The sequence below is a fragment of the Canis lupus genome, chromosome 23, assembly GCF_048164855.1.
Source record: "Canis lupus baileyi chromosome 23, mCanLup2.hap1, whole genome shotgun sequence".
Lineage (NCBI taxonomy): Eukaryota > Metazoa > Chordata > Mammalia > Carnivora > Canidae > Canis > Canis lupus.
The window spans coordinates 45,507,144-45,534,719 of NC_132860.1; the positions used below are offsets into that span (position 1 = coordinate 45,507,144).

Below are 27,576 nucleotides of genomic sequence, written 5' to 3' on the forward strand. Positions count from 1 at the left end.
TCCCCTTCCTTCTCATGCACAAAATACTCATGGGGCCTCCTCAGAGCATCTCTTCTTGACTTTAGAAGCCTTTCATCCCACATTCACGCAACAAGCAGTCATTAAGCATCCACTCTGGGCTAGGCCTGTTCTGGAAGCTTCCATATGCCATCCCTGCTTCTCTCAACCAGGCCATCACTGTACAGCTTCATCTCATTTCTCTCTGTTTCTTTAAAATACAAAATACATCAATTACCACTTCTATCTTTTCATGAGCCTCTTTCCTGCAGGGTCTCAGGCCCAAGGCCCTGCTCACTCCTGTGTGATCCTGTCCCTCAGGTAAACTCTAGCTAATAATCCATCCTAGCTCAGTACAAATATTAGCATATCAAAAACCCCGGTGTATATTGTGGTTCCTCCCACTCAGCACAGCACCCGAGGCACAAATCCAAATAGATTTTGAGGCAAATGGTTGAATATATTTCCAAATAAGGTGCCTGGCATGACACAGGTACAGAAACCCTGTGGCAAAATCTCCCCAGTCTTTCTCTGTCAACTCCAACCCAGATACTCAGGGGCAGGTTGGACTTGCCTGGCCTTGTCTTCTCTCAGATGTTAAGCCAGGACAAGTCTAAAATTAGCCCCACCCCCTCTTGGTGACAAAACTCAGCTGGAGCAACATGGGGCCAGTTACTTTTAGAAACCATCCCTTTGGGGCTTATTGCTGAGCAACAGAAGCAGGTGATGGAAACTGGGCCCGGAACCTGGCAGGGAAGAAGAGCCGGATCAAGTTCAGAAGCTAGGATCAGAATGCCAGATTCAGGCACCAGGGCTTCAAATCCAGACAGACATCATGGTCATGGTCAGATCAAGGAGAAATAGCACAAAACCAAGCCAGAACTTGCCCATGGCTCCTATTGCAATGCTAAGGTAGGGTGATGGTTAGGGGTGTGGGGAGGGAAGGTTCTGGATGTTGTGTGCCAATTACTTTATATATGGTGTCTCAGTGAGTCTCACCAGTAGGTTCTATTATTTCACCTCTACCATTTGACTAAATGAAATGTCAGACATACTCAGTAACTTAGTGTCACATAGCTAGTAAATGGCAAAGCAGGGAGTCAAACCCTAGCCTGTTTAATGTGATGTCTGGTGCTTTCCTCTATGCTGCCTCCAGGGTACTAGGAAGGGAAATTTCAAACCCACTCACAACCCAAAAGAATGGACCACCAAGTCGCTTCCTTGATATCTGTCCACTCTGAGTCATATCTAAATTTCCTGGGGAGCCTTGACAAAAATACCAGTGCTAGGGCACCCAGAGATTCTGTTAATTGTTCTTGGGTGGGGCCTAAGAATAGATATTTCACCATCTCCTGGGAACTTCTGCCTGCTGCCTAGGTCAAAAACTAGGGTCTATGCTTTGTTTCTGATCAGTTCCCTGGGGGCAGCTAGAGAAATAGGGTGGTGATAGATGTTAGTGTCCAACTCACTTGGATTCCACAGCAGACAGGCAGGACACCTGGCCAGCAAAGGCACATTTCTATAGAAGATTTTCTGGTTGAAGGTGGTCTTTTCAAATTCTGAAGTCAGGTATAGAATTAAAATAGCATTCCCACAAAGAGAAGGCAGAGACCAGGAGCCTGGGACTTAGGATTCTATAAAGCAGAAATTTTCAAAGAAGGGAGGGGTTTAATCAATATCACCTATCATTCTAACAGTCACTGTGCCCCTTTCTCCAAACCTTTATAGAAGGAGAAGGCTCCCTTAATTTAACTGGCAGAGCTCTGCCAAGGAGCAAGAATACAGGTGAGTCTGCCTCTGGTTGCATTCAGGCTGTGGCTCCTGGCATACTTAACATGAGCTTCTAAGCAGCTTGGCTCTTGATTAGGTATGTCTGGTGTCCTTTTGATTTCTAATTGTTTCATGTTTAATGGCTTCAAGTCCTGCCTTCTCTGAACTCTCATGGAAGGCAAGGATTGTGTCATTTAGACCTCTAATAGCACTGGTGGGGACATCTTTAGGTCCTCTGACTGCACATTGGCATCATCTCTAGAATTAAAAAGAAAAAAAAAAAAACCTTTATGCCAAGGTCAACCCCCAAGAATGTGAATAAATTGGTCTGAATATGTGGCATGAACAGACTTTTCAAATCAGTTCAGATAATTCTAATATGCACCCAAGGTTGAGAATAAAAATCTGAAGAGTAGCAAAAAGCTATGTGAAAAAAATTGTAATAAGGGTTATTTCTTGGAGGAAAATGAGGTGATTTGATTTAATTTTACTAGACTGTATTCTCTATTTGTTTCTTCACATTGATTATATAATTTTGAAAAGTAAAACTAAAACAAACATTAAACTAGATTCTCATTCACTTACTAAATACTTACTGAGAAGCTGCCATCTCACATGATAGACACTGGGCGTAGGAGAATGAATTTCATGAACACAATTCCTGTTCTCATGAAGTTTATATCTAATGAAGAAGATTAACCATCAAACAAATATGATACTCTGACTTCAGGGAGATGTTCCAGTAGACATAAGCTGCTGAGTATCATGCATTGTTTTGTGAATAACTATACCAGAAATTACAAAGATTGGGCTTACACTTCCCCTCCTATGTTGAAGGACGACATTGCTTGTCAATTACATCATGCTTTTCTGCTGAAGCTCAATATCCTTTTCAACATTACCAATCAATCTGAGGTGGTGCTTGAAATGAAACATATTTAGCATCCCAAGAAAGAGCTATGAATTATCATGTTGAGGGTAAACTAGATGACTCAAAAGGTAATTAAAGCCTTCTGGTATGGCCAACTAGCTCCTATTGGACCCTACTTCTTATAGATAATAAATATAAACTCTGGGCAAGATTTAAGAACAATTAGTCCTTAAATACTAGAGAGAGAACAAAACCCAACAGAAAGCAGAAGAGATTGAACCACTGGAACAAGAGACAGACATGGGATGAGTTTCCTGATTTATAGCTTTTAGCTTAAGAACAGGGCCCTATTTATGAATATGCTGAGCAGAGGGGAAGCCCTATAGCTCTCTGGATAAACTTTACTCAGATCTCTGGCTGACCCTTGAACAACATATGCAAGAGGCGGATTTTTAAAATCCCAGCTCTACTGAAAGAGCTGACCTGAATTTCCAGATGTTATATGGGGAGATAAGGTCTTGCAACTTGAGATCAACCACTTTAAAGGCCTGAATAAAGAAAAGTCAATATGCCTCAGAAGAACAGAATAGAATCCAGATTTCCTGCAACATATCATTCATAATGACCAGGATACACTCCAAAAGTATTCAACATATAACAAAACAGGAAAACATGATTTATTTTAAAGAAAAAAGACAATTGACAGAGACCAACTCTGAGATTAGGCAAGAACTTTAAGGAAGTTACTACAAATATGGTGAAGTATATAAAGGAAAATAAGATCATAATAAATGAAATTATAGAAATCTTAGTAGATAAATAGAAATTTTAAAAAGAATCAAAAGAAAACATAAGATCTGAAAAATAAATATCTTTAAAAACTTAATGGATGTTCTTAAAAGCACAGGGAAATGAAAGAGGAAAAAGTGAATTAAATAGAAGATAGATCAATAAAAATGATCCAAACTAAGAAATAGAGATTTAATACAAGTGCAGAGGCTCATAGATCTTTGCAACAATATCAAAAGGTCTAATACACATATAATTGGAGTCCTAGAGGGGGGGGGGGGAGAGAGAGAGAGAGAAAGAGAGAGCGAGGGAGAGAGAGAGAGAGAGAATGACCCAGAAAAGTATTTGAATAAATAATGGGTGAAAAGATTATACATTTGATAAAAGACAGATATTTAAAGACTTTAAAACCCCAATAAACACCAAGAAAGATTTATATAAAAAACCCAACACAACAAAACCAAAATAAAAACACTTAGGCAAGCCACAGTCAAACTGTAAAAATCAATGACAAAGAGAAAATCAACAAAACAATGCCGTGAGAAAATTGAGCTGTAAATAAATGGAGATATGCCAAGTTAATGGATTGCAAGACTCAGTGCTATTAAGATGGTATTCACCAAATTTATCTATGGATTCAGCACAATCCTAATCCTAATCCTATGATGCTTTTTAGTCAAAATTGACAAACTGATACTAAAATTTCTGTAGAAATGCACAGAACATAGAATATTCAAAGTCTTGAAAAAAGAAGTTAAAATTACTTTACCACTTGACTTCAAGACTTACCCTAAACAGTGTGGTGCTAAGACAAAGATCAACAGATTGGTAGGACAGAATAAAGAGCCCAGACAGAAATAGACCCACACTTATATATTTGTTTTATTTTTGACAAAGTTTTCAAATCAACTCAATTGGAAAAGAAAAGGATTTCGACAAGCGGTGTTGAAATAACTCCATATTCACATGGAAACATATCAACATTGCCCTAAATCATACTACCCACAAAAATCAATTTGTTATGGACCACAGGCCTACACAAAAGGGCTAAAACTATATAAACTATAATTTCTAGAAGAAAATATAGGAGAACGTCTTCATGACTTGGAGGAAGACAAAAACCAAAAAAGAAAAAATAAACTTAGTCAAAATGGAATCCCTGTTCATCAGAAGAAACACCATTAAGAAAATGTCCTGCCTATGCAGACCACAAGGCAGGGGAAAATATTAAGGAAATGTCCCTGACAAAGAATTGGTACCCTGGATATATTAAGAACTCCTATAACCCCATAATAATATGACAAACAACTCAATTTAAAACTGGCTAAAATATTTGAACAGAGACTTCACAAAAGATGGTAAATGGATGGCCCATAAATGTTGAATGAAAACACATATAACAGCCTTAGTTATCAAGGAGATGCAGGTTAGAGCCATAGTGAGATACTGCCCCCATACTCACCAGTGTGGCTGAAGTTATACTGATAGCACCAAATGTGGTCAGAACTTTCGATGAAGCAACTAAAACTCTTATACATTGTTGGTAGGCGAGGAAAATGGTATGAGAATATTGGAAAAGATGTAAATTCTTTTTTTTTAAGATTTTTATTTATGTATTCATGAGAGACACAGAGAAAGAAAGAGAGGCAGAGACACAGGCAGAGGGAGAAGCAGGCTTCATTGCAGGGAGCCTGACGTGGGACTCGACCGGGGTCTCCAGGATCACACTCTGGGCTGAAGGCGGCACTAAACCGCTGAGCCACCCGGACATCCCAAAAGGTGTAAATTCTTATAAATTATATAGTTTCTTATAAATTAAATACACTCCTCCCTGAGACCCACCAATTCCACTCCTAGGTATTTATCCAAAGGATTATGAAAACGTGGCACAACAGGACGGGTTCAAAAATGTTTATATTAGCTGTATGCATCATAGCCTTAAACTGGAAGATCAGGTGTCCACCAATAGAAGACTGGATAAACAAACTATGGCATATTCATTCAGGAAAATACTACTCATCAATGAAAAGAAACCAACTACTGGTGCAAGCGACAACATGGATGGGTAAATCCTAAAAACCTCCTGAATGAACAAAAATTTCCGCAAAAGAATACACATTTTATTATTCTATTTATATGAAATACTAGAATAAGCAAAACTGATCTATGGTGAAAAAATCAGATGCATTCTCACTAGAAATGCTGAACCAGGAATTTGCTGGAAAGGGACATGGGGAAACTTTCTAGGGTGATGATTATGTTCTGTACCTTGATAGGGATTTGAATTGCATAGGTGTATGTATTTATAGGAACTCATCAAATGACATGCTGGTGATTTTTACATTATACTCTATATGAATTTTATGTGAAAAGAAATTGTAAACAAAAATTGGAATTATAAACGAATTTTCAGTTTTTGTTAATAATATTGAAGTATTTATATATTTATATTTATCAATATCTACAACTTACTTTGGAACACCATAAAAATAATTAAATGAGTTGCTGGATGGATAGAAAAAAATCAATTTTTGATAAAGCAAATATAGTAAAATGTCAACTGAAGAAACTATGTTTGGAAATGTTATGATAGAATGTTGAGAACAAAAGACAATTGAGGCTAATTGGCAGATCACCTGAAAGATAGTCTTGGCCCTAGAAAAAGATGCTAGAATCTAGCTGATGTATAGGGGAACACTATAGACAAAGGAAGCTGCTGAATCCAGAGATTGGCTTTCTTCACTCTCTTGTAACTTTGGCAATGAACCTAGGGGCTGAGGTATTCCGTAAGACTACGGGCTCATGGTCTCTGAGTTGGTGACTTTAAGAGTTCTCAACAGATCTGTTCTAGAAATCTGGAACAGAGAGAGGTTGTCTGTTACCATTTATAGTCTCTCCTGAGTACCTACTGTGTGCTATTCTCTGTGCTTGGCTTTGAGGATACTTTGATGAACTGAATAAAAATGGCTCCTGTCCCTTTTTGATCTTACTATTGATAAAAAATCTGCTCCTCTTCTACTTCTGACATTATTTATACCCCAACCAGAAGACTTGCAAATCCTCTTACAAGCCTTGTTGACATTCCTGAAATCTCTCAGTTCAAAAACCCCTGACCAATGTTGAACCTGAATACTTCTATCTAAACAGAAAGAGGTTTTTTCTTGTTTTACACTCTTGGGAGTGAAGATCCCCATTGCCTCAAAATAGCTCAGCAAGATATTGGACACATGCCTCGTGACCCAAAGTTACCTTACACTCTCTTGAAGTAGAGGTATGAGAGAGAAAGGTAGTAGGCTGCTACACTCAACTCTCTGCCCCACTTCCAACACAGGTCCATTCCTTGCCGTGGCGCCACAGCCAGAAGTCCTCCCTAGAGTTTAGCGTGGGGACATGGCATCAAGGAGAGGTAGTACTGGCCTACTCAGTAGCTTGACATAACCTTGAATCCCATATTACAAATCAGATTGCTCCAGCCACCTTTAGCATACAAAAGAGAAAATTTCTTACTTAAACATCTGTTTTCCCCAACATTCTTGGTAGAATGTGGACATGTTTTGAGTTAACTATTTATGTTACAATTGACTCCAAATCAGTTGAGTGGCACCCTATTCAATAAAAAATAAATAAAAATCTGTTGCCTTCATTAGAAGGGCTGTCCCACTTTCTTTCTGTACAGTGACTCATCCCTTTGCTCAACTGAATACTCTGCCCTCTGCCCAGTACAGACCGTCACCTATTTGTCACCTTTATATGCTTACAAATCCACCAGGTCTGAAAAACACTTAGCAAGGTGATCATTGCAGCTTCTCACTGCCCCTCCCCCTGACTGAAATAGCTTTGTTTCTTCTCTGTCCTTTGTTTTTTCTCCTTCTCCAAGAATTTTTACCTCTTAGAAGTTTAAATATCTGTTTTCCTTCCCTAGAATGCTATTTTTCAGACAACTGGATTCTTGGGAGGTAATGATATAACTTGGGGAAATAAGTGCATGTTTCCCTATCTCTGGTGCCAGTTAAAGTGATTGGTGTTCAAGACTTTCGGAAGCTCTTTGAAAACAACAGGGCTAGTCAGATTCCAGCAATTTACCTTCTGAAGGCTGAGCATGTCTGGGCAGTAGCTGCATAATTTGGATGGAGTCATCACTGATGAGACAGAGTTGGCTCAGCCAGGGAGCACTCATTGCTCTTTTAAACTCTACGGCACCAGGGATGAAGTCACCTTTCTTCTTTTAAAACCAACAGATTTGCCCTGTAAGTCCCTCTCACTTCTGTTAGAACTTGGTGGTTTTTTTCTACTGCCGATCACCGAGACCTTCTCTCAGGTAAGGAAGCTCTGATTTTGTGAGGTTTCTACCCAGAGAAGCTTGATTTGAGGGGGATTTTGGAAGGCATCTCTGGGTAGAGTTGGAGTCAGGTCAAGGGACACACTATGTGGGGAGGACGGTTGATTCCCAGCCAGCTAGTCTCCACCTGGTGGGCTGGCAGGCTCTGAGCTGGGTGAGCAGAACCCCACGCAGCTCAGAGTTGCAGAGGCAGGTTCTCGAAGTGGGCATGGAAATCTAATCTGGGCTTGGTTTCGGCTGCCTGTTCTGGTAGTTGTATAACAAGCACATTGGTGAAGCAGCTACAAGTGGTCTCCTCTGGGCTGGGGCCATCTAATCGCTTTGCCATCCTTACAATTAGCTTTGTGTTTGGGGTAGAACCCTTCTAGGGTCTTATGGTAAAAGCTGATGTGCAGAAAAGCAGCAGCTCTCTGGGGAGCCTTCATTTGCCTGAATGCTTCCCTTCTTCCTTAGAGTACAGCAGGAGACAAAGGGGCCTAGGCTCCCTGTTGTAACATGCAGGGACCTTGTGTAAACAATGGCTGTGCTGCTATGTGGGGTGGAAGTGTATGAACATGTCTGAGTGCCTGTCCATACAAATTCTAAGAAAAGGAGCATGAGTTTTGGGGTGTGTGTGTGTGTGTGTGTGTGTGCGCGTGCATGTGCGTGCGTGTGTGTGTGTGTGTGTGTATGTGTATGCAGGTAGACCTGCGGTCCTAGGGACTTGCTAAAATCTCCCTGCAACGCTTTTGATGAGTTATATGAGGCCCTGTCACTGATTGAATCATACAGCTCTTATTAGCTCTGGAAGTCTCAGTAAAGACATCTTGGTTATGACGGAGGCGCCTGCAGGGTGATAAATGGCTTTCGGAGAGAGACGGACTTGAACCACTGGGAAGGGAAAACGTTGAGAATTACAGAGCCTCTTTATTCCTTGACACAGAACCCTGCCACACATGGTGTTCAGTGTGCTCATCTGTAACCTTTGAAGGGAGCAAAAAATCTCATTTAGATAAGAGACGCTTGTTTTGTTTTCAATGCCGTTGCATACTGGCTGCCAGCTCTTGCTTACATGTTAACCTCAAACTTGGCATGCCCAGAACTCATCCTTACCTAAAATCTGCTCTCCTTTCTGTTCCCCTAGCTCAGCAGAAAGCTCCTGTTTTCCCATAACAGATTTCTAGACTTCATCTTTGACCCCTCCTTCATCCTCGCACTTCCACGTCCAGTTTGGCAGCACATCTGAAATTCTGCCTCCATATTATCTCTCAAAGTCATCCATTCTTCCATTTCCATGGCTCTTTTCATAGTGTAAGCCACGATTACCCCCCTTCCGGGAATATGGGAACCTCTCATCCAGGCTTTTTCTCTCTTCTGACCTTCCCAGTACAGCCAGCATGATTCTGCGATGGTCAATCAGCACCTGCACAATCCAATCAATCACTAATCTGGTGATCCTGCCTTCTTAATATCCCTCAAAATTTTCCCATCTCTCCCTCTCACCACTGTTACCTTGGTCCGACCCACCAACCCCCTTTCCCTGAGTTATTATGATAGCCTTGAAGCTGACCTCCCTGCTACCAGTAGAAGACACTTCAAAGTTCTTACGTTTCCAAGCTTCCAAAGGACATGTTGTACAAGAGAAGAACTTGAAGCACTTATTACGCTATCTGGGGTTTAGAAGCATCAGCATTTTTACAACTTTTGTAGATGCTTTGAGGAGGGAGACAGAGAGAATGCGGGAAGGTGGGGGATGGATACTGCAGTGGGAAGATATGGTCTGAGGAATATGTCAAGCTCATGCCTTGGTACTATGCAGATTTACATTTGAATCCCAGCTCCTTTTCCTGGTGTGGCTGAGACCAAATTGGTAAGCCTTCTTGAGACTCATTTTCCTCCACTGTGAAATGGAATGGAAATAATAATGCCAACATCACTAGGTGAATGTAACAGTTAAATGAGAAGGCTCTGAAACCCAGCAAGCTCTGAAACCTAGCAATTAAGAATTTTTAGTTCTTTTCCTTCTTTCCGTTCCTTTTAAGGCTTATAATCTCTAACTATCATGTATCTTGGATGTATCTGCGTGTGTGTGTGTGTGTGTGTGTAATTATCTGTTTTTGGCACAGTGGGAAGAAGGAATGGCAAAGAAATACATGAGAACTCTCTTAAAAGAATTTGCAGTTTACTTAAGGAGGTAAAGCAAACCTCCATAGTATAAAAACATCTATAAAACAAGCTTTCTGCAGTTGTCATGTGTATACTACCAGTTGAGTACATACGCAGGAAGGGCTTGTGCAAACAGGTCTGTGAATACTTGTAGAAAGCGTGTAAGTAGATCCGTATCAAGCAATTTTAGATTTCAGATCATTGGGGACTTTAGAATCGTCAGCCTCTCTGATGTTGAAGCAAAACTTCCCAGAAGACTTTATACTTTTAGAGTGACTTAAGGACATGCAGATTAAGTGACACACAGCGTGTCTGAGACTTTACGCATTCATTTGTTCATCAAAATGATGAACATTTACTGAGCACCTATTCTGTGCCATATCCTATGCTGTACAATTTCTTTGCAATCCTTCCATAGGACATGGATGATAACTCTCCTGTTGAATTCCAGGTAGCCTTAGGGAATTGTTTGACCAATAAAATAAAAAGAAAGTGACATTGGGGATATCCATGGCTAGGTTCTAAGGAGATTTGCAGCTTCCTTCTGGGGATTCTTGGCTTCCTCACTCTGGGGGAGGACAACCATTATGTAAAGTCATGTTGTGGGTAATCTGGGTCTTGGGGAAGGGGTGGAGGGGGGAGCACTGATTCGTAACATTTGCCAGTTTTCATAGTATGAGTACTCCCTCCCACCATGGCTGATTTCAGGCTATCAAAGTGATAGCACCAAATGCACAGTTGGAAAGAAATACACAGAATTGGCTCTTATAGGCTGGTAGGAATCAGCCTCAGTGTGTGGCTGCCAATTCCTCTGAGACTGCCATGATGCGAGAAAGCTAGCTAGGTGGACAGGCTACATGGGGAGAAGCCCAACCAGACCCAGACTTCCAACCATTAGGCTCCAGTAATGAAGACTTCAGATGAGTCCAGATTCGGCTACTAGCTAAGTGCAGCTGGATGGAGGACCCTCTCTGGGAACTGCTCAGCTCAGTTCCAATGACCCACAGAACCCTAAGAGATAACAATTTATATCATCTAAGTTCAGAGGTGGTTGTTCTGTGGCAAAAGATAACTGGAACAAGGTCGTAGTCTTGTTTCTGCAGAAACCAGCCTGGATGAAGCCCCCCAGGGAGTGTGGAGGAGTAGAGGAGTCTATCCAGAGAATTTTTTGCTCATATCTCAGGCCTCAGATCACAAAGGAGAAAAAGGCCTGAGGAAGAGACTCAACTACTTTACCAACTAGTTTTACTGTTATAACTAAATCTGTGAAAAACAATTCTTTTACACACACACACAGACACACACGTACACTTACCTCTCTCATCTTCTGCTTCCATCACTGCCCAAAGCTTTGCCTGATCACTACTTGCTCTTTGGGCTCCATTTCATCTTCCATGGATGGAAGATGGGGATCCGCGGGGAGGGGGAGAAGCAGACAGAACAGACCAATCAGAAGTCAAGGAAATACCCCAGCCCTGAGGGCTGGTGGCAAGCCACTGAGACCCCTAGGTAAGACCCGCAAAAGAGGAATTGAAACAGGAGGCTTGGGGAAGATCCATGGATGAGTGGTTAAAGCATGAATTTTGATATCACATGACATGGATGCCAATCTGCCTTCTGACATTTTCTAACTGGCTGACCTTGGAAAATATGTCTCAACATCTCCATTCTTGGTTTCTTCATCTTTAAGATATGAATATAATGCCATCTCACAGAGTTCTCATGAAGATGACATGAGATGATGTTTGTAGAGTGCTTAGCACCTGAAGATGTCATGTTGAATTAGCAGCAGTTAACAGTAGTAGCAGTAGTGGTAGCGTTGGAGTCACATTGGTGGTACTGTTGACACAAGTTCCAAAGCCACAGGCTCCTTGGTAAGCCCTGAGCTTTAGTCCATCTGTCACACAACAGGTGCCCAAAGCGAGTATTCGATAAATACATCTGACTGAATATCTAAATTTGGAATATTCTACCGTCATTTTTAACAAAGATTTTATTTATCTACTATTTGAGAGAGAGAGAGAGAAAGAGAGAGAGAGAGAGAGTAGAGTGAGGGGGGAGAGGTGGAGCGAGAGGGAGAAACAGACTCCCACTGAGCAGGAGGGCTATCATATGGTTCGACCTCAGGACCCTGGGATCACAACCTGAGCCAAAGGCAGACACTCAACCCACGAAGCCACCCAGGCACCCCTATCATTTCTTTCTTATCATCCCCCAAATAAATTTCCAAGGGCTTAAAAAGCCCAGGTATGTATTATTTCTCCTTCAAGTGTGCAGTATGAACCAAGACCATATTTTCTCATTTCTTATGAGTCCTCTTCATACCTTCTACTGTGTAATAGGTAGCTGAGTTGTTCAGTGCTCAATATATTTTAACTATTATTATTTTTAAAATTCTATTTAAGGACAAATTGAAGTTGGGTGACTTATGCTGGGGTCCTGGATCCAGGGTACCCCAGAAATCTTAAGGTTACCCATTTACAGATGCCACCACTTTGGTAGGACAGTCAGGGTGAAGGATAACATGATTCTTGAGAGCAAAATCTGAGTGTTAAGTTCTCTTGCTTTATTTATACTTTGTGAACAAGAGTCACTAAAATTTTAATCTATGCACTGACTTTAGGCAGACTTGTCTCATGAAATTTATGGTTAGTCCAGTCATGTGGATTTTTTTAAACAAAGAATGATGCAAATATTCTGTTGAAGAATAGCTGAATTGTGTGTTTTTTTAAAAACTTGTAATATGAAATATTTATAGATTGTGAGTGTGTGCCTGCTTTGCTCTGCCTCTGATAATGTTAACACTTTATGTAACTATAGCATAGTATCAAAACTGATTGTGCCAACTGACATTGGCACAATCAAGAGACCTTATCAATTAGAGTTTATCACAGGTTTTATCAGTTATACATGTACTCATTTGTGTGCATGTACGTAGTTATGTGTAATTTTTTATCATGTTAACTTTATGTAACTACTACCATAATCAAGATACAAAACTGTATCATCACCACAAGGCTCCCTTCTACAACCTCTTTGAATCTACCACTCATTCTTAACCCTTTGAAACCTTCAGTCTGTTGTCCATCTCTGTAAGTTTATTATAGGAGCACTATATAAATAGAATCATGCAGTATTTAAGGATTTTTAAATTTATTTATTGAGAGAGCGGGAGAAAGAGAAAGAGCACGAGTTGGGGGCAGTGCAGAGGGAGAGGGAGGAGCAGGCTCCCCTCTGAGCATGGAGCTGGAAGTGGGCAGGGCTCCATCCCAGGACTTGGGATCATGACCTGAGCCAAAGGCAGACACTTAATAGACTGAGCCACCCAGGGGCCCCAGAATCATGCAGTATTTACACCATGCATGAGATTGACTTTTTCCACTCAGCATAATTTCCCTGAGATCCATCCAGGTTGTTGCATGTATTAATAGTTGATTCTTTTTTGTTGCTGAGTAGTATTCCACAGCACAGATGTACCACGGTTTGTTTAATCATTCACCCACTGGAGGACCTTAGGGTAGTTTCCAGCTGGGGATTATTCCACATAAAGCTGCTGTGAACATTTGTGTGCAAGTTTCTGTGTGAGTGTAAATTGTCATTTCTCTGGGATAAATGGCTGAGAGTAGAGTATCTGGGTCTTCTGGGTAAGTCCATTTCTAGTTTGAAAATGAATTGCCAAATTATTTTCTAAAGTGGCCATAATCTTTTGCATTGTACGAGTAATGGAGTTTTTCTGCATCGTCATCAGCATTTGGTGTTATCACTATGTTTAAGCCACTCTAATAGGTGGGTAGTGATATCTCATTGAGATTTTAATTTGCATTCTCTAATGGCTAATGGTGTTGAACATCTTTTCATGTGCTTATTTGCCATCTGTGTATCTTCTTCAGTGAAATTTCTATTAATGTTTTTTGCTCATTTTCTAATTGGATTGTTCTTTTACTGTTGGGTTTTGGGAGTTCTTTATATATTCTAGAGACATGTCCTTTCTCATATGTGCAGTTTAAAATATTTCCTCCCTCTCTGTAAATAGGATTTTTCATGGAGTAAAAGTTTTTAATTTTCATGAAGTCCAATTTATCAATTTTTCATTTTATGGAAAAATTTCATTTTTTTTCTCTTAGTACAAAGTAAAAGAACTAGTCCTCAAAGATTTTATCCTATCTTTTTCTAGAAGCCTTGCAGTTTTACATTTAAGCCTGTAATCTGTTTTAAAATAAATTTTGTATAAGGAATTGGGTTGTATAATTGTTTGGGTTGAAGCATGGTACCAAACCCAAACACTATACAGAAAAAGATTGGTATATTTAAATACATAAAGTGTGTATAAAACATATAGACAAAAATAGTATAAATGAAATAAAAATACAAATGACAGAAAAGTTATTTGCAGTACCTATATAACATAGCAAAATATATTTTCCTAAATATAAATTTCCTAAAATTTAAGTAGTACATCAAAAAAAAAAATTGAGTAAACATGGATGAAGCACATGAACAGGCTGCTTGGAAGAAAAGAAATACAAATGGCCAATAAACTTAAGAAGGGATGATAAGCCCCCAATTTAAGAAACACAAATTAAAAGTGAGAAAACTTGCCTCTTTTTTATTACAAAAGAATTATAAAATTAACGTGCATCACAAAAAATATAAAAAACATAAAAAGTATATAATGTTAAATGAATGTTTCCTTCAAAGCCTCATCATATCCTCCCAAGACTGAAATCTTTCTTCAGATTATTTCTAATAATCTCTATGAAAAGTTTGCTCTTCCTTCCAGCTCTTTCTCTGGGTGATTAGAAGTGTGTCTGTATGTGCATATGTGTATGTGTTTCCTTCTTATACATATTAGATTGTCTTTGCAAATTATTTTGCACCTGGCTTTCTACAATTCACATCACAATCATAACTTTTCATTTAGACTCTTAAAGTCACCTAATTTGTTTAAATGGCTGCCTAGGATTTAAAGTATAACTGCACTTTATTTTATGTAACTATTTATTGAGAGGCATTCAAGTGTTTCCTTTTTTCTTTCATTACAGGGAATGCTGCGTTGTGTATGTATCTTTGTATTCACTTGGTTTATAGTGTTCTGTAGAATAGATACTCAGAAGTGAAATTGCTGGATCAAAGGACACATGAATTTTATATTAGAGAATATGCCCCCCCAAAAAAAGAAGAAGAAGAATATGCCAAATTGCCATTTTAAAAGCTTTCCAGGGCAGCCCCGGTGGTTTAGCGGTTTAGCGCCACCTTCAGCCCCGGGCCTGATCCTGGAGTCGCATGTCAGGCTCCCTGCATGGAGCCTGCTTCTCCCTCTGCCTATGTCTCTGTCTCTGTCTCTCTCTCTCTCTCTCTCTCTCTCTGTCTCTCATGAATAAATAAATAAAATCTTTTAAAAAATCCCTTAACTTTAAAATAAATAAATAAATAAAATAATAAAAGCTATCTCAATTTATTCTTCTACCAAAATGTGAGAATACCTATTTCTTCAAAAAGTCACCATCTCTTGATATTGACCAATGCTTTAGAACACTTTGACAATGTGATAAGTGAAAAAAGTCAGCATTGTTTTAATCTGCATTCTTGGAGTATTGAAATTGAACGTGTTTTTATACATTTATAGTTCATGTCTGTTACTCTGTTGTCAGTTTATAGCTTTGCTTATCTCTCTGTTGATTGTCATTTTCCTATTGCTATGTGAAACTCTTTTATAGTCTGGACATTAATCTCTTTATACATGTTATAAATATCATCTTCCTTCACTTGTTTTTATTTTACTTTTCTTTATTGTGTCTTTTTTGAGAAGTTTTAATTTTATATAGTACAATCTGTCTATCCTTTATTTTATGACTTCTAGATTTCATATATTAGCAAAGTTTTCCCACTCAGGATCAAGTTATTTCTTCTGATATGCATAGGGATTTGTTTTTATTGTTTAGATCTTTTATTTGTCTTGAATTTATTTATACTGTGAAATAGGAGTCCACCTTAAAAAATAGCCAATTAACTTAGAACTCTTTATTGAATAGTCTATCCTTTCCCCACTGACTTGAAATGCCAATTTTCCCATATGCCAAATCAATGTCACTTATTATTTTGTAAACTTTTTAGTCTATTGGAATAAATAATTTATCTATTCTGCCAACAAATCATGTTGTTTTAATCACTGTAGCTTTATAACTTGTTATATTATAGAAATATACATATTATATATATAAATATAGATATATATTTGAGGTACCTTCCCTCTCAAATCTTGTCATTATTTTTCTTTATCAATAGTTTCTAGATTAATAACCAAGATATGTAAGAGAAAAAGCCAGCCACAGGAAGAAAAGATATGTGTGAGTTTGTATATGCATGCATATGTGTGTGTGTGTATATATATTAACATTCATAAAAATATGTGTATACCCTTGTAAATATATGTGAAAAAGTATGTGCATATATATGTATGTGTGTATTATATACATGTATATATTTGCATAGGCACAGATAATTCTTGGTGGGGCACACCAGACACTATAATTACCTCCAGGGAGTGGGATTGTTGGGGATTCTATTGATGAGTGAGATTTACTCTTCACTTTGCATCATTCCCCACTTCTTATGTATCCTTGGAAAAATCTGCACTTCTTTTGTAGTGAAAAACAGTATAGGACTTTCTCTGCCAGAAACCCAAGCTGCATATTCTGTATATCAGTGTTTCTCAATCACAGCTACACATTAGAATGACTTGGGGAGCTTTTAAAAAGTATAGATGTCAGGGACCAGCCCCAGAGCTTCTGTCTTCATAGCTTTGGGAGAAATCCTGGGCCTCAGTGTATTTTAAAAGGACCCCAGGTGGTGCCAATATGCAGTCACAGTTGAGAACCATTGCTGTAGATGATGTGAGGCTTAAAGGGTCCCCAGAAGGCCACTGCGATGAGGTCTTTTCAGAATATAATTACTTGGAAATGCAACCCAAAGTAATCCATCACTTCTCTGTCAGGCTAAGTGTTGGCATGAGACTGAGTGCAAACAAGTTTGGAGGAGAGTGGTGGAAAAGAATTTTGCCTGAATGTGTGTGAAAGTATCCATCTCTGTGGTAGGCCTTTTTGTTGAAAGGTTTAGACTCATTCAGGCTTCCTCAACACATAAGGGATTCTTTTTTTTTTTTTTTTTCACATAAGGGATTCTTTTAAAATAATCATGACCATAAAAGATACAGGAATCTCATGGAAAACCAGAAACAGCACGATGGCTGTGCCTCAGAAGCCCGGAATGTGGGTTGGTACTGGAAGGTTCCAAGAGACACTCCAGGAGCCAGGGTTACTTGGAGACCCTCCTCTAGGAGACTTTCAAAATTCTTTCATCTGGAGAATTGCTTTGTTAAAATGAAATGGCTTTTGGAAGCCTAATCTGGGAAACAGATCAAAGAGGAAATTAAAGAAGCCTGAGGATTGACTAGAAACCCAATGTTATTGTAGCTCTGCTCCTTATGTGTGTCTTCCTCTAATGCTTCTCCCCAGCGGTTGACTGATTCTGCATCTGTATTCCTGACAGAGGATCTAATTGACCCAGCTAGTCTGCAGTGGTCAGTCCCTGGCTGGGTGGGCTTTTTCACACCAGGTAACTGCAGAGATGGATCGAATCGTTCATGGTGTCCTGTGCTTACCACCCCTGGTCACTGGAGCCAAAGAGGGTACGGGGAGGAAAAGTGAGTGCATGAAACAGCCTTGGGGTTGCAGGGAGAAGGTGTGGGCGAGACAGTTTCCCTTAGAATGAGAGAGTGGGGAGAACATGGATCATTATTAAGATGTAGAGGCCAAGGGGATCCCTGGGTGGCGCAGCGGTTTGGCGCCTGCCTTTGGCCCAGGGCGCGATCCTGGAGACCCGGGATCGAGTCCCGAGTCGGGCTCCCTGCATGGAGCCTGCTTCTTTCTCCCTCTGCCTGTGTCTCTGCCTCTCTCTCTCTATGTCTATCGTGAATAAAAAAAAAAAAAAAAAAAAAAAAAAAAGCCCTAAGTTTGTCTCAGCGAATGCTACATTGGAGGATGCTTTCTTGTGGGGTTTGAAGCTGCTTCAATTCAAACCAAAGTGTATCAACCCGTCAGGAATGGATAGGTGGCCCTTGCATTCTGAATATCTCTAAAGGTCTTGTTTAGCTCTACTAATTTGGGCTTTTAAAAGGTCTTAACAGCCTAGGAATTCAGGAGAATGGAAATCATTTTCCCTTGGGATTAGGTCTGGGCCTTAGGTGGCTGCAGAGCCCTTGAGATGTGGCTCGTGCAAATTGACAGGTGCTGTAAGTGAAAATACACACCTGAGTTTGAAGCCTTGATATGAAAAAAAAAAGAAATCTCATATTGTCATTAGTACTTTTTTATACAGATTATATGTTGAAATACTATTTTGAATATAGTGGATTAAATAAATATATATTATTAAAACTAATTTCACCTGTATTGTTACTACTTTTAAAAATTTAGATAAAAAAATGTTAATTATACATGTGGCTCAAATTTTCTTTCTAACCAACAGTCATCTTAGATGGTGACTCTGAGGGGTACCTGGGTGGCTCAGTTGGTGAGCATCTGCCTTCAGCTTAGGTCATGGTCCCAGGGTCCTGGCTCAGTGAGGAGTCTCCCTTTCCCTCTCCCTCTGCTGCTTCCCTTGTTTGTGCTCTCTCTCTCTCTCTGTGTCAAATAAATAAATAAAATATTTAAAGAAAAAATACGGTAGCTCTGACATCTTCCCCTGCAGAGGTTTGTAAAGATCTGTATATGAGGGGCACCCAGGTGGCTCAGTCAGTTAAGCATCTGCCTTCAGCTCAGGGTCATGAGATCGAGCTACACATCAGGCTCCCTGTGCATCCAGCTGGAAGACTGCTTCTCTCTCTCTCTCTCTCCAAAATCAATAAATAAATCTTTAAAAAAATCTGTATATGAATGACAGTCTTTTGCAGCGGGGCCCACTTTAATACCTGGTTCTCAATCAGAGCTGTGCCAGTTTGGTTTATCATCAGAGCTGCAGTAATTTGTATTATTCTGGCTCCTTGTCTCTGTCTCCTAGAATGCAGCCCAATTCCTGTTCTCAAACAGAACCACTTAATCTTCTCCTGTGGTTTCCCAATAACCCACACGGAGGTGGCATTGTTTCTGGCTCTGCCTGAGCAAGTTCTGATGCAACTTTTCTCTGCCTCTTGGCCTCTCTTGCTCCTTCCCGTCTCGTTGTCCCCCTGCCTTCCTAGGACTGGTGCACAGCAGGTGTTTCACATGGGTACTCTCAGGCACTTTTTACACATGTCCTTTCCCTGCAAGTGCATTCCAGTCAGCAGCCTTGCTTTAGGGACAGATGACTGTTTCCTAATGCCCTGTCACAGTTCATCCTGTTTCCCCCGGGAATGAAGTTTGCAGATGGGACTCAGTCACTTCTGGAAGTGTATCTGTTTTAGGAGTTCATAATGATTTTAATAAAACCAACTACTACCACCATTTTTTGGGCCAGAATCTATACTAGGTACATTACAGATATGTTGCATTTAATCCCTATAACAACCCCACAGAGTGTGTGCTGTGATCCCCAATTAGAGATGGGGAAAATGAGGGTCAGCAAAGTTATATACCTTTCTCTAAGATCACTGCTAGAAAATGGTGGACCTGGGACTCAAATCTACATCTGTCCCCAAAGTCCTTGCTCTTACCCCAGTTTAGACTATAAAATACTGCCTCCCACATGCTATGCCACCTCCCAAGTTGGGCAACTACAAGTTGGAATTCAATGCTGCATGGCAGGTGATATCTCTAAGCAAATTTGCTGAATGAAGACCGTGCTATGTGCTTGTATATTGATGATTCTCTAGTTGACATATGATTTTCCCAAAACTCTGAGAAAGCTAGAATAATAATAGACTTTATAAGCCCTAATTCACACACTAGAAAAACCAAGCTCCAGGGAGATGAGATGATTTGTGCAGGGTCACTAGGTTAAGAAACTAACCCGAGCCACATGAGAACCCAATTTTCTTGAAATATTTATTTTCCTTTATTTTACTTCATCACTGTATACTTAGGCATTGTGCTGCCTGGCTGGCAGAATGTGGAGACAAATCTTTTGTTGTGATTGCTGATAGAACCTTGGGTTATGTGAAGAGTTTGCATGTACAAACTCATTGGAGTCTCCCAGCTGTAGGTATGCAGGGGCATTCACCTAACAAGCATTGCCTGAAGCCACACGTCCGGCCAGGCATCAGGCTACTGGGCGACTGATAGCAATGGAAGTGGGGATAAGACATGACTTTGTCCTAAGGAAACCACCTCCTGCTGGGCATAGCAATCATCTTGTAAAGAGAATATTATCACCCAGCCGAAAAGCATTGTCCTGATGGAATATAAAATGTTCTGCAAAGCACAAAGGGAGGAGGAAACAACTCTGCCTGGAAAGGTTTCATGGCAGAAGGGACTTCTGAGTTTGGTCTCAGTGGACTGACTCTAGAGATGAAAAGCCTGAGTCACTGAGAGTTCTGCAAAGAACCTCATTATTTTATAAAACTTCATTAGGTTTCCTAAAAATATGCTTGTTGGAGTAGCTCCTCAGAGAGTAGTAGCATAAATTATTTATTGGAGTACTTAAAATATTAACATCAATATATTCCACCATACCTTCACAAATACTCTGCTTAGTTAGATGAGCCCATTTGAAATAATGGTTTTTAAGTTACTCAAACTTTCCAATTCTACAAAGCTCTAGTTGACATATGAAACAAATAAGAATCCCAGAAGAATCATGTCAACTCTTTAAACATCAGCCCCTTCAGACAGAGGAAAACTCTGTGTTTTTAGCATTTCATGTCCTTTTATTCATGTAAAGAGATATTTTCTTATACAGTAGATACTTAAGAGTACTCTTTTTTTCCAAGTATAAGAGTTTTGTATTGTATGTGCTGTTGAATAAGTCTAAATGTAGACTCTGATGTGTTTGGTTTATTTGGAGATGGAAAGAAAAGAACCTTCCAAATTTAGAAATTTAAATTCATTAGAGCCAAACTCTTGGGGCTGCCCAAGAGAAGACTGTCCTCTATGCTACTGTGGTCCACAAGGTTGCTTGTGATTGAATTTTTCTGATAGATGATACTAGTACAATAGACTGAATATTTGTGTCCCTCCAAATTGGCAAGTTGAAGGGCTAATCCTAAATGTCATGATATTAGAAGGTGGAGCCTTTGGGATGTGATTGGGTCATGAGAGTGGAGCCCTCATGCAAGGGATTAATGCCCTTAGAAACAGAACCCCTGAGAGCTCTCTAGCCCCTTCTGCCATGTGAAAGTGCAATGAGAAGTCAGCAGTTTGCAACCAAAAGGGAGTCCTCACCAGAACCTGATCATCCTGGCACCCTAATCTTAGACTTTCAGCCTCAAGAACCATAAGAAATAAATTTCTGGTTTTTATAAGCCACCCAGTCAATGGCACTTTGTTATAGCATCCCAAATTGACCTGATCCTAGATAATGGAGGTGTTAGCTAGAAATTTCTAGTTGAGAAGGAAAATCCCATCATGGAACCTCTTCCCTTTTGTGCTTCAGTTTAGTTGTTTTGCTTGTTTTCTGGGTGTGACAAGATAGACTTATACCTTCTACTCATCACCAAGATGGAAGGCTCCTTTTGATTCCTGAGTTCTTGAAGAAGGCCCAGATATGCAAGACTTAGGAGAGCATCAGGACTAGGGTAAAATCTTGATATTCCTGGAAGAGTATCTTATTTTAAAGACTTTGAAGAACAGAAGAAGGGGTAGGAGTTTATAAAAACGCTCAGCAGTACTGAGGATTGTTGGTGAATATCAATATTTTAAGAAGTTAAAGATGAAGTGCTTGACAAAAGTGTTCATAAATATAATGGGCTGCATGGAGAGAAAGGGAGCTCCCTCCCATTGGTACTATTTAATTACAAGCTGGGTAGTCATATACCGGCAAGTCATGCATAAGGAAAGGGTTGAACTAAAGGTCCTAAGATCCCTACCAAATTCTAGATTCTATTATTACCAATCCCTGGTTTACCTTGTGCATGCCTCTATGCTTGCACTTTGTGTGTTATTCTCTAATGATATGTTTAGGTGTCTGTCTCCCCAAAAGGTTGAAAACTCCTTGAAGGAAGAAGGATTTTTACCCTGTGCCATCCCAAGCATTTAGCACAGTAACCAGAACATAGGAGATACCAAGTAAATATGTATCAAGTGAGTAAATGAATGAATTGTATAGATTTATATTAGTTTATATATATATAGTGTAAGTTATATATATCTTGATTGGTAGAATAAGTCATCCGCAAGTGAACTTGGTTGCTGTAAGGGTGTTCATATTCCTTAGAACCCCTGGTTCCTTGAATACCAGGACGATGCAATATGCCATGTGATTCCCCAAATATGACACATCTATGTAATCTATTCCTTCTCTACAGCTGGAGCTGTATTATGGCAGTTTAGGCGGCGTCAAGGCATGACCAGGGTTTTTCTGAATTTGTATTCCTAGATCTAGTCCCACTGCCAGCAATGACCCTAGAGATGTTGACTAGAGGTCTGGGTATGATTCGGCTGCAGGAAATGGGCAGGCATCTGCTGTGGATAATCAGAAGTGTGGTTTCATCACAAGCGTGGCGGGGGCGGGGTGGGGAGGAGGCAGGTGTATGAAGGGCAGGGGCTCCACTGGCACGCTGGGCAGAGAAGCAGATATGCAAACCAAAGTGGGAGTGTAAGTGGGAGAATCTCAGCAAGTTAGACTGGAGTAGAAGGTCAGAATGGGGCCAAGAAGCAGAGGCAGATGAGGTGTGGTTTTTAGGTGGAGAAATTGCCACAGAAGCAGAGGAGGTGGGTGAGGTGGCGAAGAGAATACTTTTCCAAAGGAACACATTAAACTGGGATATGTTGGACAAATAGATATGGAGTGTTTATACCTTGTGACAGTTGCTGTACAACCGATGACAAATAAGTAGGATCTCTGCTCTCAGGTACATAAACTATGAACTCAACTCTAACGTATTAACAGACACAATACAGTACAGTGTGATACATGCTGCATGGAGGAAGTGCAGGGAAGTGTGTGGGGAACACATAACCACCCCTAAAATGAGATGGAAAGGACAAGTTGTAGTTAGCAAGGTGAGTCAGGAGGAACAACCTTGCTCGAGCTCTAGAATGGCTGGATGAACATACAAAAGATCAAAGCAGGCAGCTCACACAGAGATTGTAAATACTCTGCTATCGTTGGGCATTCTACCTGAAGCAGTTCAGACTTTTTCCTGGAAATAACGAGTCACTGGAATATATTAATCAAGGAGCAACACGATCAGATGTGTGTTTTAGAAATATCACTACCACAAAGTGTGGACACTAGGTGGGAGGAAAGGCAGGCCAGGGACCCACTGGTGTAACTCAGTGGGAGATGATAGTGGCCGAACTGAGAGCAGAGAGAAACAAATGTATTCTTGAGACATCTGAGAGTTAGAATGGACGAAGCATGGTGATTGATCAGATGTGTGATGTGATCAAACAATCCAGGATGGCCTGTTTCTGGCTCAGGCAGCTGGGCAGATGGTTTGCTTTAGAGGCAGCTCTGAAAAGACAGGAGGTCATGTCAATTTAAGGAGACTTCTGGTTGTCGAGGAGCCAAAGAGCTAACCTCCTCAAGTCCAAAGGTCCATTGGTTCCCATATCCTTCTTTCAGGGCAGGCAGGTCTCCTTTGCCAGCTTATCAGTATCTGATATCTGATGAGGGTCCTTGCATACTCCGGTGATTATTGTTTGTGCATCCACTCAATGAAGCGATATTTATGAAAGATCATTGTGTATCCACAGTATCTTGGTATTCCATTGACCCTGGTGTCCAACGATGAGGTGGTTTAGTTCTTCTATTTTTTTCTATGTAATTTTTAGCTTTATCAAAGTTTAGTTGACAAATAATATTCTAAGAAATTTAATACACAAACCTTGGCGATTTGTGTGTACATTGTAAAATGATTCTTCCCATCTCGTTTGCTTATCCATCACCTCACCTCACATATTTACCTTTTTTTCTTATGATGAGAGCATTTAAATTCTACTCTTTTAACAAATTTCACTTACACAATACGATGTTATCAATGAGAGTCACTGTGCTGTGCATTAGACCTGCAGACACTATTCATCTTACAACTGGAAGTTTGTACCCTTTTACCAACCTCTCCCTACTTTCTCTACCTCCACCCTGGAAGCCACTTTTCTATTCTTTTTCTAGGAGTTCTACTTTTTAGATTCTACACCAAGTGATATCATGCAGAATTTGTCTCTCTCTTCAGCTTATTTCACTTAGCAAAGCGCCCTCCGGATTTACCATGTGTGTGTGTGTGTGTGTGTGTGTAAATAAAACATATTTACCCAGGGGCACCTGGGCAGCACAGTCAGCTAAGTGTCTGACTCTTGGTTTCAGCTCAGGTTGTGACTTCAGGGTCTCAGGATGCAGCTCCACGTAGGGCTCCGCACTCAGCTCAGAAGTCTGCTGGAGATTCTCTCTCCCACTCTCTCTGCCCTTCCCCCCTGCACATTCTCCCTCTCTCTCTCTCTCTCTCAAATAAATAAATAAATCTTAAAAAAAAAACATTATTCATCCATCAATAAGACACATTGTTTCCATCTGTTGGCTATTATAAATAATGATTCAGTGAACATGTGAATACAGAAGTTCTTGAAAAAGTGCTTTTCAAAGTCAAATTTACAACTGTAGGATTTCATCAGGCTTTCCCACTCATGCCACCCCACTTTATCCTTTAGAGAAAGTATTTCTTCGCACCTCATTCCCAAGGTGGCATAATTTTGACTTTTTAGTTTTTTCTTCATGGACTTAGTCTTTGAGAGAATTTAGCCTTGGATAGAGGTTCAACACTTTATAGAAACCTTGAATAAGTTATGGCCAGAGTTCTGGAAAAGGTTTTCTAGGCTCCACACTTTTGCGAGCAACTCTAAGCCTTCCCATGACCGAAGTGATGGTGTTAGAGTGTCAGTAACAGATGTGATTGCTCGAAGTCTTCCTTGAAATACTTAACATTTGATGCCTTTTCATTTCACATTTTGTGTGTGGCTTTCCCAAGTTGGGGTGTGAAATTCAAACACCAGAGGAACTGGCAGGGTTTGTAGGTCGAATAAAACAATGGGAACCTATGTAGTTCAGATTAAGAAAATAAATGCATGGATGTGAGAATCTAGCCTCACACATCGAGAAGAGACCATCTTACAAATCTGGCTCCTGGGGGCCAGGGGCTGCCTAAGCCCCTAGGCCAAGAGGGATGGGGAAAAACATTGTCTAATTAATCAGTAAAGCTCTATTTTTTGCCAAAGAAAGATATTAGAATCTCTGACTCACTTCTCAAAGATACTGCAAAGATTAATGAAATGGTTTTGAATAATCATTCTACTGCAAATAAATGTTGCTTTTTAAGGATGTAGTATTATTGTTAATAACACTAAAATACAAGATCTTGAATACTTAGATTGTTGGATTAAATGGTGATGCCAGAGTGATCATGGCTCAGGATTAGATTTCCATTCCAGACATGTTTTTAGTTTTGCACAGAGAGCATGTCTTGTTCTGATGGCAGACTATCTGTAGCCTTGATCAGCCACCTCTCACCTGTTCAGGCTGATGTCTCAGTTTGCTAATGGATACATAATACAGCTTTCTCCACCCACTCATGTGGGTGGATAGGTTGCCTTTGTATGTAAAGCATATTATTATAGGCTGCAAGTCTTGGGAGACTGATCAAGCCTTTGACAACATCTGGTGCTAATTCCTTCATTTACAGTTGAGGAAATTAAGCCAGAGAGAGTAAGTGTTTTGCCCCAAATCACCTAGTGGTGCCAGCTCAAGGGCTAAAATCTGGATTTATTGCTAAATCCAATGTTTTCACTATGGCATTGTGCTATATCCCCTCTGGTCTAGGATTCCCTTATAAAACTTTTGGGGGCTTGGATTGAGAACAAATCCTCAGTGAGCCAGTGCCCAGTAAAGTATAATACAATCTTTCGTACCTCCTGGTGTTCTATTAGAGATTTTTGGTTATTTGTTGCAATTCCTGAGAGTACCAGACTCCTCTAGTCGACAGCCAAAAGGCAACAAGTCAATGTGCCATGTCTGCAGTCAGGCAGGCAGTGCAAGAACCTGCAGGGCAGCATTCTAGAGACCATATCAAGCCAGCTGGTCTGATTACAATTAATGATAATCAGTGCCTACCCTAATTAGGCTTATAGGATTTCTGCCCTGGTAGAGATCCCACTTGCTGCATTCCTAGATTAAGTCCATCAGTCATGTTCAATTATTCAGCCATGTCCATTTGAGAACCTGCTACATGCAGAGCTTTATGCAAATCTCATTGAAATGTAAGCGAAAGATTGGTGGCAACTTGTAATTTTTCCAGATATAAGGAGAGATTCCCCAGGCTGGACTTCACAGAGGCAGCCAGTGTGGAGACCTTTTTTTTTTTTTTTTAAGATTTTATTTATTTATTCATGAGAGACACACACACACACACAGAGAGAAAGAGAGAGAGAGAGGCAGAGACACAGGCAGAGGGAGAAGCAGACTCCACACAGGGAGCCTGACGTGGGACTCGATCCTGGGTCCCCAGGATCATGCCCCGGGCCGAAGGCAGCACTAAACCACCAAGCCACCTGGGCTGCCCATGAGGAGACCTTTTTATGAAAGCCAAGGTCTCATGGCATGTGACTTTCTCTCATGGTTTCCAAAGGGGAAATGGAAAACTAACCTCCATGGTCCTCTTTGGCTCTGGTATTTTTCTTTCAAATAATATTTATTATATACCTTTTTCAGACTATAAGAGTAAAGCATGTTTATTGTAGGAAATGCAGAAAATTACAAAGAAAATAAAAAGCACTCATAATTCCAATACCGTTCATAGTTACTTTCATTTTCTTCTTTCTTTTTTTTTTAAGATTTTATTTATTTGTTTGAGAGAGAGAGAGCAGGGGGGAAAGGCAGAAGGAGAGAGGGAGAAGATGACTCCCCATTGAGCAGGGAGCCCAACACAGGGCTCGATCCCAGGACCTTGGGATCATGGCTTGAGCCAAAGGCAGACGCTTAACTGACTGAGCCACCCAGATGCCCCCACCCCGTTTTCTAGTCCAAAATTTTCCAAACTGTGTTTTAGGCATATATAGAAGCATATACCTATTCATTTTCATGAACCTAAGATTCTACTGTATCCTACTCTAAAATTCTAGACGTCTGTAAAACATGCAGAACTCAGCACAGTTCTTTGCTCAAAGCCTGGCATGTGGTAGTTTTGTTAACTGAATGGGGAGGGAAACCATGATGCATGGACTTGACCAGCCTCATTGGAAGATCTCACACTCAGGGCATGCCCAAATCTTGACAACAATCTTTTGCAAATCTAAGAAACATAATGAAATGATTACTTTCCTCCCAGAAAGCTTCTCCTTCCCAGAAGAGCATCAATAATAATTCATCTCCCCCTTTTTTTGTGCTCATTATTTATTTCAGGAGATTCTGTTTGATCTGAGAGCTGCATGTGCAAGAGAGCTGCTGGAAGCATGGACCTCAGTGAAAAATGGCCCTTGGAAGAAGGAACCTGGTTGTCCCATGCTGGAATTCATCACTTTGCCAACACCAGAGGAGGTATGGC

At 40.3% G+C, this 27,576-nt stretch overlaps 1 protein-coding gene across 6 annotated transcripts in view; it reads left to right on the top strand.

Annotated features, from left to right (window-relative positions):
* AMOTL1 (angiomotin like 1) overlaps window positions 1-27,576 on the top strand; it is a 170,569-nt gene that overhangs the window by 16,021 nt on the left and 126,972 nt on the right. For 4 of the 6 annotated variants that reach the window (XM_072795043.1, XM_072795052.1, XM_072795048.1 and 1 more), the window contains one exon: window positions 27,435-27,569. In XM_072795043.1, the coding sequence (XP_072651144.1) occupies window positions 27,461-27,569 (109 nt within the window). In that variant the 5' untranslated portion in view covers window positions 27,435-27,460. Of the gene's footprint in view, window positions 1-7,627; window positions 7,746-17,334; window positions 17,614-27,434; window positions 27,570-27,576 lie in introns of those variants that run through there. The other 2 variants (XM_072795046.1, XM_072795045.1) reach the window with 2 other exon arrangements.